At 41.3% G+C, this 13,140-nt stretch overlaps 1 protein-coding gene across 4 annotated transcripts in view; it reads right to left on the bottom strand.

Moving 5' to 3' along the window:
- The window catches only part of LIMA1 (LIM domain and actin binding 1), an 85,711-nt gene that overhangs the window by 35,030 nt on the left and 37,541 nt on the right, over positions 1 to 13,140 (bottom strand). For all 4 annotated transcript variants that reach the window (XM_060251953.1, XM_060251954.1, XM_060251956.1 and 1 more), the window contains exon 4: positions 7,547 to 8,008. In XM_060251953.1, the coding sequence (XP_060107936.1) occupies positions 7,547 to 8,008 (462 nt within the window). The remainder of the gene's footprint in view (positions 1 to 7,546; positions 8,009 to 13,140) is intronic.

The raw sequence follows: 13,140 nt of genomic DNA, 5'->3' as shown, positions 1-13,140 counted from the left end.
CAAGCCACATTGGCAGGTCAGCCCATTTTTATATTCCCCTCTTGCAAGGCATGCTGGGGTGTGCGTGGAGAGCAGAGGGGCTTTGTTCTTACTTGGCTTGCTGCATATCTGTTTGCAGGCTTGCAAAGTGGCCTTGCCCTCACCACCACCCACCTCTCCAGCGCAGGGCAGGGCAGTGCAATGGTGGCAGGGAAGGGGCTGATTGGAGGCGTCAGCCACGAGTGCACACATGGAGACAAGTAAGCCCACCTGCAGTTGGGGGAAGAAAGGGCACAGGTGGCAGGAAGGCCTCGACTAGGGAGCCAAAAATCCTGGCACCGGCCCTACCTACAACCTGATTCTTTTGACTAGAGATGCCGAAGATTGAACTTGGAACCTTCTACATGCCAAGCAGATGCTTTACCACTAAGCCACACCCTTCTCCAACTTATTACAAGGTCTCAAATGTGGCTTTTAGATCACTATCCCTGAGGTTCATCAGGTTAATGTTTCTCCTCCAACATCCTGCACTTCTTCCATCATGAACTCAAGGTGACATAGATATGGTTTCCAGTAGGTCTTCCCATCCAGGCACTGACCAGAGTTGCTCAGTAATGACAAAGGTACTGTCATAACCAACCTCCCTATCACACATTGGGAGGTTGGTTATGAGGTTGGTTATGGTAACATAGATACACATATTTCTCACTGCCATCTTTTCCTTGGGATGCACCTAGAAAGCAAAGTTTTTGTTATGAAAATGCTCATGCCATTATCAGCTGTCTTATGCCACTGATTCAAAGTTACTTTGCCATCTTTTAGTATCTAAAGTCAAGATGCAATCTTAAAAAAATCAGTATATAAAATCAACAAAAAAGTTCATCTGAGTCAACAGTGCGAACTGTTAAGTTAGGGGCTTACTTTTTCTGGAAGTGACTACAGTTTGATTTGCTTTTATTCTCCATTATAGTATTAAACCAGGGACTTCCTCTAACAACAGCCTATATTTAAGCACATATATTCCATGCATTGAGAGCTAACTCTTGGGTATTAAACACTTCATGATCACACTTCATGATAATATGCAAAATTTAAATAAAAAGGCAGATTAAACACGCTTTATTAAAAATAAAAGGCTCATAAAACAATAGCTAGAAGTTGCTCAAGGTTCTTAGGAATAGCTTTATCCTCTTCTCTCCCCATCTGATATTTGCAGTCAGCAGATAGGAATTCAGTTGGCAAGGATCTTCCCAAACCCTTAACATAAGACGACTGTGTCAACAGAATCATAGGTCACTGCTTAAGTTCCAGGAAATCTCAGCATTGTAAGGAAGCAGAAGTCATGACTTTTAGTGAGGCGTGCCACTTCAACAATTAAAAAAAAGCAGCAGCATTGGGTCTCAGTCTCTGAAAGAAAACTCACATTATTCACCCTGCAAGAGACTAATTAGAATGTAGAGATTCTTTGATACATTTTAAAGAGAAATCAGTTTTATTAGAAGATTAGAACCCAGAGGAGGGGGGGGGGGAAATACATCATTTGCAGCTTAAGATCCCCTGAATAACTACAGCGGCTGAAAAATTGTGATGTAAGCATTAAAGCTATCACTGCCACAAAGAACAGAAAGGGTATGAATAGTAAGTATTAAAGCCATCATTGCCACAAAGAATGGAAAAGATATAAATAGCGAGAACTTGTGATAATTCAGTGTTTCCTTGCTGATATCCAGGAGTCCTCTCTCTGCCCTCCTTCACTCATCCTCAACAATGGCTTGGGTTAAAGTAACCAGAAAACACCAAATATCTCCCTTGTATAATAAAAACAATGTGCTAAATATCTCCATCACATAATACATAAAACACTAGTATTAGTTATGAGAAAAATTCAAAATACGCACACTGTTGCCGATAAATACAATTCAGAATAACATAAACCAAACCACCAAGTTCCATTACAGTTCCAGGCTTCCAAGGAATATGTAAAAGACTTATACAACACTCAAAGGTGATCAAAATACATTCTCCAACTGTGCATAAAGTATGTTCTCGACGGAATTTCGATCATTATGTTTCCCTTTTCGATTAATACCTTTGTCAAGAGATGCACATATGAATAACTAAAAGCCTTTACTCTGAGGCTCTCTAAACCATATGTCAGCTTCAAAAATATTTATTTTAATATTGCTCATCTCTGGAGCCTTACAGCCTCTGTAATACTCACGACTCAGTGGTACATACTTTATGTTGGGCCAGTAGCTCTCCAAGCATAAAGTATGTACTACTGAGCCCAGCATGATGTACCACTGAGTTGTGAATATTACAAAGGCTGTAAAGGCTCCAGAGAAGCAATATTAAAATAAATATTTTTGAAGCTGACATATGGTTTAGAGAGCCTCAGAGTAAAGGCTTTCAGTTATTCATATGTGCATCTCTTGACAAAGGAATTAATTGAAAAGGGAAACATAATGATCGAAATTCCATCGAGAACATACTTTATGCACAGTTGGAAAAATATTTTGATCACCTTTGAGTGTTGTATAAGTCTTTTACATATTCCTCAGAAGCATGGAACTGTAATGGAACTTGGTGGTTTGGTTTACGTTATTGTATTTATTGGCAACAGTGTGTGTATTTTGAATTTTTCTCATAACTAATATTTAGTGTTTTATGTATTATTTATGTGTTAGAGATACTTAGCACTTTGTTATTTATGTGTTGGAGATATTTAGTACATTGTTTTCATTATACAAGGGAGATATTTGGTGTTTTCTGGTTGTTTGGTCTTTCTCCCCGTCCCTGTTTTTTCATTGTTGGGTTAAAGAAAAGCAGCCTTTATAGGCTGCCCTGGATTACAGCAAGGATGACAGTAGGTCCCATCCACTCCCCAGACTCCCCAAACGGTTGGGCTTCATGGGCTGCAATGGATAGCAGCAAAGTTGACAGTATGTTCCACCCATTCCCCAGGCTCCTCAAACCAAGAGGAGGGAATGGCATCCCAGTATCTTTTTCTTAACCCAGAGGAAACAAAGGAACATGGTCTGTAGCAAATAAATGGCAACCAGCAGCACTTCCTCACCTCTGCCATTCTTCCACTCCCCATCATAGCCTACAAAGGCTACTTAAGAAAAACAAAAGGAGCTGGGGACGGGGAGACTCACTTAACACCACATCATTCGTTTTTTTTTAAATTATTATTCTCATTTTTCCATATAAAATCCCCATAAGCACCTCGCAAGTAAAAATCAGGATAATGAAACACTGGTCTACAGCTGAGTTTCAACTACACTGTTGATTAAGAACATTGCTTGGCAGGATAGAACACTAAAATCAAGGAGCACTCATTGGATGGAAAGTACTGTACATCTTAAATTGTATGTCAAATCAATTTCCATGTACCTCCAAGTATCAAATTTTATTGACAATGGGAAACAAGAAGAATTGGGGAGGGACAGTGGTGGTAGAGCATCTGCTTGGTAAGCAGAAGGTCCCAGGTTCAATCCCTGGCATCTCCAACTAAAAAGAGTCCAGGCAGATAGGTGTGAAAAACCTCAGCTTGAGACCCTGCAGAGCCGCTGCCAATCTGAGTAGACAATACTGACTTTGATGGACCGAGGGTCTGATTCAGTAGAAGGCAGCTTCATATGTTCATCAAAATTTCAGGGTTTTCAAATAAGACATGTTCCACACCATAAACAAGCCAAACTCTAAATACAGAAGTCAATTTTTTTTTTGTGGTGGTGGGGGAAGCACCTCCATTCATTGGCTACAGCCTTCTAGCTCAAGTTCTTCCAATCATAATATTTGGTGGATAGACCAGGAACTGAAATCGTGAACTCTGGGTTTGCCGCAATGAGGAAGCAAAGTCTTATTTTAAACTAGAAATAAGGCCCATTGTGAAGAAAAATACAATGGCTCTAGAAAGAGGCTCCTGGAGAGTGCCCTCCACCCTTCTCTCTTCCCATCCCCCCAACTTCCCACTCCTTCTCCAGCCCTTCCTCTCAACTACCCCTACACCCTTGGCACTCCACTACTCCCTCACCTGTGACATTCATTCATACCCACCCTCACTGTCTTCCCACCCCCCCACCCCAACCCTTGACCTTCATTCACACACCCCCTTGCCATCTTCCCACTCACCCCTAACCCTTTGCATTCACTCACCCCACCTTGCTGTCTTTCCACCCACCCTGCAGCTGAAAGATGCTGGCTTTCCCTTCTCCTGCATATGTGCGTGTGTCCGTCCCCATTTCTGTGTTGGCTCAAAATCCTGAAATAGGCCCAGAATTGAGATATGGAAGAATAATTATGGGGGGTGCGAGGAGGCATGATGACGGTCAGTCACTGTGGAGACCAAAGCAACTTACATCATTCTCTTCTCCCGCTTTTGATCTGCACAACAACCCTGTGAGGTAAGTTAGGCTGAAAGTCTGTGACTTATTCAAATCACCCAGTCAGCTTCCATAGCAAGAGGAAATGAGCATCACAAGCCAATGGGAGAGATGGAAAGCACCAATATGCCTGGGCTTTTTTACACACACACACTTTGTATGATATGCTGGCACCTAGTCTTCAGGTAGAGCCTCGGAAACTGAAAGTGCAATATATTCTCTTCCAGGTGTCATCTTGATCAAAAAGGTGCACACAGAACATTTTGCATGTTTGGACATAATATTCCCCATGGTTTGGTAAGTTAGCAATATCCCTCAGGCAGAGAGCCAGGGCTTCCCAATGCTGGTTCATGTGACTGAAACCAGAGTCAGTCTCAGCCATGAGAGCAAACCCCTGTTCGGCGTTAATTTAGCCCAATGACCACATTCTCTTCAACAAGAGAAACAGCTCTTTCCCTAGCTAAATCAGTGTTTCAAATCAGGACTAGGAAAAATCTGAGACATTTCCTTAATCATCAACACAAACCTGTTCCAGTTTACAGAGTCCATATGCAGGCCCTTGTCACTGCTCAAGATCCCCAGCACTTCATTTCTGTACTCTTGACAATTATCCACCCTTAGCTTACTGGCTGAAACCCCTATACGAGTCAAACCCTGGAAAGAATAATTACTGTTGGCAGTCTTCAACATCTCTTACTTCATCGCCCCCAATGACTGGCTTACTTTGTGCTGCAATAACGCAAAGTGGATTTCTGGAGACTTCCAAACAGAGTAAGAAGGCATCATCATTACAGAATAATACTTGTGCACACCACCTCTGCACAGTGGTACTGTTTTATGACATTTGGGTGAAAGTGTATTCCCGCACACATTAACCAATTCTATACAAGTAAAGTTTCAAATGGAAGGCCTCTGAATTTTGCCATTGCTTCTTGGCTTTTTTGTGTATTAGTACCAGTAGTGTACCTTTGTCTTCTCAGACTAGCAATGGCTCTCCAATGTGTTAGGCAGAGATCTTTCACATCACCTAGTACCTGGTCCTTCCAAACGTAGATGCTAGGGATTTTACCAGGGTGAACTATATCTATTGTATTGTTCTTTAATGATTTCTGAGCAAAGACTGTACATTATGCCCCGAACAAATCCACTCATGCAATCATCTATATAGAAGATGAAAGTTCTGCACTGGTTTGTTTGTTTTTAAGAGGAGCAGTATTTGATAAGTTGGGACACTAGTATTTTAGGTGGCTTGGGAATTACGTACCAAATTTTACACGTACTCCTGCAATTACCTGCAAGAAGCATCATTAGAAATCTCTTAATTCTGGGACATACCTTTCTATGTGCCTGAAAAACTGAGCAGAAAAATGTATGGCTATTCCAAGTAGCAGCTGTATAAGCTACGGTTTGTATGGACTAGACTCGCAGAATACCAATCACCACTAATACAGCACATTTCTGGCAAACTAGTAATGACACCAGCACTAAATTGATGAAAGCAGCTCATCTATAACCACCTTATTCTAGACTTTCAATAAAGCAAGCCTTTACATGACAGCATTCAATGGAATAGAGGGTGTTACAAGCTTTAATATAAAACAGGGGAATGCCCTGAAACCACATAGTTTGCGTTGACAAACCAACAAAAAAGAATGTGTCCAGTGATCTAGTCATGTGCTTCTGGCACTCTAAGGCATTTCCTATTCCAACAGGACTGCATGGAATCCCACCCCTCCCCAGCACTGCATGATTATTAGTACTGCATCACTCTCTAGCCTGCTTGAGATCTTTTAAAATAAATGGATAGTAGTGCTTTTTGGTTACAATAACACACATCATTTTCCTCCTTCATTTGACAAACTGGGATGAGAAAAGGGCAATGAAAGATGGAGGTGGGGATAAAACATGCATTGTGACAGTCTACACCAGGAATAGTCTTGCTACAAGCTGTATAAACAGCTGAACCTCTTTACATTATGACCCAGTTGATCACAGGAAGGGTGAATTTTTCTCTCATTGGACCAGCTTTAAAGAAGGCACGAAAACGTCTTTATTTCAATTGAAATAGGTGCAAACTGTTTTATCTACTTGTTGTTTATTATTTCCTCAAAAACCAACCATGGCATTAACTGGAGTATAAGGTCTAATCAGCATAGACACAATATCTTTTTATATGTTCCAGGTGACTCATCTACAAACCAGGTGTCCACAACTTTGGAGAAAGTTACACCCTGCCCTTCCTCTAGCACCTTCAGGACTAAACAGCTCAGTCAGTAATTCAGAATTCATACAACTTTGATGAAGTAAGAATTTTGTCAGACACATCCTCCCTCATAAATTTATTAAGCTTAGCTTAACCCACCAGCTTTTCCTCCCTAAGACCCATGCAATTTAGAGTCTAAGTTGCTTGAACTTTATATTCCAGCACAAAGTATGACAAGCAACAAAAATCAAACACTGAGAAAACTTTGGGAGGAATAAAGTCTGCCAGAGTGTTTTAAACTACCAGCATATGCAACTCATTTTTCTAGTTACGCAATTTCCCCTGGGGACACAGTCTGCAGTCCACATGAAGGATCAGATTTCATGAGCAATTGTAAGGAAAATGCAGGGCCTATGAATTTGCAAGTCAAAACTAGTGAAGGCAAGAACTAGGCTGACTAGCTTCACACAGTTTTCCTGTGAGAAGATTTTTTCTCTTTATAAGCTACAGGAAACATTTGCTAAGATGCACATATGAAACACGGTAAGAGGAGAGCTTATCACCAGAGACCCAATCTTGCAACCACATAGTAACAAAAAAACAAATATTTTATTGCAATAGCACACTTTTTATTCAGAGATTATTTAGTTGTTGTTTCTTTTTAATGGCATGTGTAGGTCACAGTTAGCTTGGGCTTGGCTGACTCCAAAAAAATACCTCAATTAACTGTTGTTAACTCATTTCCTGCTCCACCAGAACTCCAGCAAAGCCAGCGGCATCCAGAAAAGTAGCATTTGACAACACCCATTCCTTTGGGTGTAAGTTTGTAGACAATACTATTTTACAGCAGATAAAGTCAGTAAACCGCTTTGCACAGTTGGCAGTCCTAAAAATCACCACTTTGCAGAAAATGACCACTCTGCAGAAAATCTTTTTTCTCCAAAGCCAAGAAGAGCCAAAACAATCCATGCCTTACCTTTGTCTGGTTTGCATCTCCCCTCTCAAACATCATCTTTAGCCTGCTCAGAGGAACACTACATTTCTCTATCTTCCCTGAAGAATCTGGGTTTTCATTGGCCTCAGGTTTGCTTACTTCTTGCTGGGTCTCTCTGAGACAATTTTCCATGTTCCCACTCTCGGGTGAATGGGCTTTTGCTTCTTTGCTGTCAACACTGGGATATCTGAACTGGCTAGTCACTCCGGAAGAGGAATGGAGTCGAGATGTGGGACCAATCCCTGAGGTTTTGTCAATTTCTGCTAAGGAGACAGAGCTGCCTTCAGTTCCACCAGTGGGGCTGACAGACTTCTGCCTAACCTCAGCACAGCTGCTTCGTAGTGTTTCCTTCCGAGCTTCCGTCCCTGAAACCGGATTTTCCCACTTCTTCTTCAAGACGCTGAGGGTCCCTCTTTTAAAATGAGGGGGAAGATTTTCTGCATTCTAAAAAAAAAAAAAAGTGAACAAGAAGTTAATGCCGGTTATTTAAGTGGCCTGAAAGAGCTGTGAAGCACTTCCTTTCCCAAAGAAAGTAAGTAAAATACTTTAGCAGGCAGGGACCCTAAGCCCTCTGCTGTTTCAGACAGCTGTGAATAGTTACAAGTGTGCCACATGGAGAAAGCTTGAATCCCCGGTAAGGAAAGGAAAGGGGAGGGAAACGAAAAAGGAGCTGGAGCAGGAAGTGATACAACAGGATGGCCTTATATGGAAGAAAGGGAGCCAGTCTACTGAGAGAGTTAGAATTTGAGACAAAAAGGCTCAGTTCTGCACAAAGTGGAACAAAACACACCTACTAGCAAGCAGTGTCAGGAAAGGCTAGAAAGCCATATGAGATGGCTTTTGCCAAATGCTGCAGCGTTTTCCATCTGTTCCACAAGACGAGGAAGGGGGACCAATTAACAGGCTGCTTAAGAAACTAAGGATTATCTTTCAGAGAACAACTTGCCGCTGCATCTGACATGCATCTTTCAGAGTCCTGGTCAGTGGCTTTTCAAGCAAACAACCTTCTTTGTTACTCCAACTGGAAAGATGATTTCTGTGCATCCAGTGAATAAAACTGATCACACACCTTGTTACAGACAGAACAAAATTTGAGTTCAGTGGCATCTTTAAAAACAACAATGTTTAACTCTGGGTATAAGCGAGAACTGAGTAATTTATGTGTATTGTGATGGGTTCTTATCACACTACATATGCTAAGCCACTCAGTTCTCGCTTATACCCAGAATTAAACTTTGTTGGTCTTAAAGGTGCTCATGGACTCAAACTTTGTTCCGTTGCTCCAGACCAACTCAGCTACCCACTGGAATCTATCTTCTTGTTACAAACAATTTTTACTCTTATCATTGGAAAGCTGTTAGAAGTGCCTATTAGCATGTTAAACTTCAGGACAGCCACACAATTCTGGCAGCTGCCTGTAGACAAGGTTCAAGTCTCTTAACAGCCAATATCCTCCCCCGCCCTCCACAAGCTAGTTCAGACTCAAGAAGTTAAAATACAGTCAGTACCTGCCAACGCTGCTGCATCTCTGTAGCCCACTCCTTATGTATTCTATCAAGCACAAGACTAACTGCAAAGTGGAACAGGTCTGTGAGGCTTTAGAGTATTAAACAGGATTAGCAGCTATATTGGGATTTAAGTCTCTCACCCTATTACTCTTCTGGTCACATTTTCAACACTGCTTTGCAAAATGAACAAGAATCCCAACTACACTTCAAAAATACACAGATATCAATTTGTCTGCCTGGTTTTGAGCCAGGCTCAAAATTCACAGGGGGAAATGATGCTATAAGATTACAGGCATTAGAAAAGTACACAGGAGAGAGCTCCACAATAAGATTGCATATGAAAGCTTCTGTAGCTAAAGGAGTCTCAGACATCAACGGCCTTGCTGCATACAGGGAGGCCTGGCATACCAGTACACAAGTCACATCCTGTGTTTCAGCTATCCTATCAGTGCAATGACTAAGCGTCCAGCTGGCAACCCTTTCCTGTTGCATCTGTTGAAAGAGATTATCCACTCCATACTCACATTTACCATTCAAATTTCAATATCCAAAAGAATGACCAAGGTGCAAACTCATCACATAAGGACACTTTTGCTACTGTCTTACATACCAGGCTCCTACCTCCATGTTCTCTATTTATGCAACCAGTGATTGAGAAACAAGCAATGCTTCTTAAAAGAAGCAAGTCTGATAGCAACCAAAAAAGCAAGACTGATCCCATCCCAAACTTGTCTGGACAAAATGAAAAAGAGAACATCATTTCCCCCAAAGGGTAACCATGGCCAGTAATCAAGTATTCCTCATAGCTAGACAGAAAGTTTATCTTAAGCAAGCATTAAAAAAGCAGAAGCACTGATTAAAAAATCAAGAGAGCTGTGCCCTCCCAGCCACCTTTGAAATACCAGGGAATATCAGAATAAGAATTAAAGCGATCGAATCAAGACAACAATAGAATATTTACCATGGCACCAATAATACATTTAAGGCAGGGTTTCTTAAATCCAGTGCTCTCTCCCTGAAGTCCCTTCTGTGACTGAAATGTCAGAGGTTAGAACCACTATAACAGGGAGAAACATCTACTACTGGGACTGTAGCCTTCCTCAGAGCCAGTTTATTCATGTTCCCACATTTACTACTTTTTATTCCATAAAAGAAGAAGAAGAATTGCAGATTTATATCCCACCCTTCTCCCTGAATCAGAGACTCAGAGCGGCTTACAATCTCCTATGTCTTCTCCCCTCACAACAGACACCCTGTGAGGTGGGTGGGGCTGGAGAGGGCTCTCACAGCAGCTGCCCTTTCAAGGACAACCTCTGCCAGAGCTATGGCTGACCCAAGGCCATTCCAGCAGGTGCAAGTGGAGGAGTGGGGAATCAAACCTGGTTCTCCCAGATAAGAGTCTGCACACTTAACCACTACACCAAACTGGCTCTCAGAAAGAAAGAGCAGTCACTGCATCATTGGAGGCACCAAGGACCTATCATCTACTTATACAGAGAGAAAAGAGCAAAATGTCCTAGGTTAGGCCCAAAATGGAATGAATATTCAAGGGAATCAAAAAGTTGGAAGGGTCATCCAGTCCAACCCTCTGCTCTATGCAGGATCAGCCTAAAGTATTCCTGGCAGGTATTTATCCTTTGTCCAGCTGCCACTACACAAAACACAAATAAAGGGGCATTCCAAGGTTGATTAAGCATTGCAATTTAAAGGAATATTTTAAACAATTCAGGAAGAGTTGGCTTTTATACCCCACTTTTCTCTACCTGAAGGAGTCTCAAAGCAGCATACAATCACCTTCCCTTCCTCTCCTCACAATGGACACCCTGAGGTAGATGGGGCTAAGAGAGAGCTCTGAAAGAATTTTGACTGATCCAAGGTCACCTAGCTGGCTTCATGTGGAGGAATGGGGAATCAAATCCAGTTCTCCAGATCAGAATCCACTGCTTTTAGCCACTACATCACACTGGCTCTCAAGACAAACATCACAATGTAGGTGATAGTTATTGTTTTGTTTCTCTGTGAGCTGCTTTGTACAGGGTCTTCTGAGAAGCAGCATATAAATTTTCTAAATAAAATAAAACCAAAGGGGGGGGGGGGGAGTCCTATTACTCCAGTGAAGCAACTTATTCCAAGCCCATTCAATCAAATCTGGTCAAAATTGGCAATTTGTTTGGGCCAAATGCAGTAATCGAACAAAAATGGTTCCCTTTCTGTGAAATGAGTAGGAAATTGATTCTTTATTCTACAGAGGTACAGAAACAATCAGAATATGGAAGAGACCTTTGCTGGCCTCCACTCCACAAAGAATCACTTTGACTGACTGGAAACCATCCCCAAAGAGATACTGTAGCATAGGGTCCAACCCAGAGTTTTTCTCTTAGGTTAAGGTATCTTCATGTTTGTTGTCCTGAGGGCATCCTATGAAAAGGAATTGGGGTGTGCTTGCTTGAACAAGCCTTGGATGGCTGCGAATCACCCAGTCTACTTGTAGACTATCCCCTTCACAAGTTTCCAAGCATTCCGGGGAAGGAAAACGTCGAGCTGAGCTGCTTCTCATAACGGGAGCAGGCTGGAACTTCTGTTTGGGGTAGTGGAAGGCAATTTAATGCCTACTGCCTACTTTTCTCAGTCAGAGATTAGTCCAAGATATGCACAGGAAACTTTGAGGAGATTTACCTTGGCTAAAAGGGAATTCCGGGGGGGGCTCCTTTGAGGCTTTGAGGGGTCTCCAGGAAGAGTTGCATTTTCAGAGTCATTTATTTGACATAAGCTCGACAGGATCCTAGCCTTCTTGGACATTGCTAAACATCTAAAGCTTTGCAAGACCGGTGGGAACTTAGATAATTGGAAGAGAAGGTACAAATTACTATCTTTCATTCCGGAACTATTTACAGCTTAATGGAATAAATTTAAAAGGTGGGAAAGGATAATCTAGAAAGTCTGGAAGAAGAGGGGAGGAAGAGATGAAATTTGGACTTTATAAATTTAAAAGACAGTGTTAAAAAGTGGAAAGGAATTTATTGTTTAGTCTACTTGCGGTTTTGAAAACCTTGTCACAGGCCTGCAGCACATTCAAGCAAGACAGGAAGCACGTCAAGTATCGTGAGATCTTCTTACCGGTGTGAATGAGACTTCGTGGCAACAAAAGCAGGAAGTAGCGGAAGGAAAACCTACTCTAGGAATTTACTCCCATTGAGAAACATCAGTGGCCATTGCTGGGAGGTCAAAATAAAAACAATGTTTTTAAAGAATTCGGGACATTAAAAATTATTGGAGTTAACTGAGAAGAGGGTAAGAAGATAAATACTATTGGTCATATTATTTGTGTGGACCTTGTATGTTTTTAAAAGGGGAAAAAAATTGTAAGGAGCATTAAAAGTTGCGACTGCCATTTTGGAAAATTTAAAAACTTTAAAAATAAATATCTTGACTTTGGGAGCTCTGAGGATGGCAAAATTGGGCTCGTTATAAAGGGCAAGGCCGACTCTTTTGAATCTGATAGTCGAATTGGAAATTGGTGAGGTCCAAATTTTCGCTGTTTTTTAAATGTCTGAACACAAGCAGCCCCATACAAGGGCTACTTCATTGGAAAAAATGCAGGACCAACTGGAGGCAATGGAGGCCAGAATGATGAAAGGGGTGAGAGAGATGATAAATGAATTGAAAAAAGAAATTATTGCAGAGATTTAAAAAGATATGGAAGATCTCAGAAAGGAAACTGAGGAAACATTTAAGAAAGTGCAGGAGGTAGAAGGCAGAATAAAAGTATATGAGTCTACCTTGTTGAAAATGCAAGAAAAAGTGACAATCCATGACTGCAAATTGATGGAGACTCAGATACGTCTGAGAGGAGTACCTGAAAAGGAGGATGGTGATTTAAAAGAATGGTGATTTAAAAGAATATATAATAAAAATTGCAGAATTTTCAGAGGAAGACCCTGAAGAGTCTAAAAACATGTATGACTATATGTATAGAGTGAACTCAGTTTATGCCAAGAAAAATAACTTACCAAGAGATGTTGTCATAAAATATATGACAAAGGAAATGGTGGGAAGGATCATGAGTAA

This window comes from Heteronotia binoei, chromosome 13 (assembly GCF_032191835.1).
Source record: "Heteronotia binoei isolate CCM8104 ecotype False Entrance Well chromosome 13, APGP_CSIRO_Hbin_v1, whole genome shotgun sequence".
Taxonomy (NCBI): domain Eukaryota; kingdom Metazoa; phylum Chordata; class Lepidosauria; order Squamata; family Gekkonidae; genus Heteronotia; species Heteronotia binoei.
This window is presented reverse-complemented; position numbering and strand designations above follow the sequence as displayed.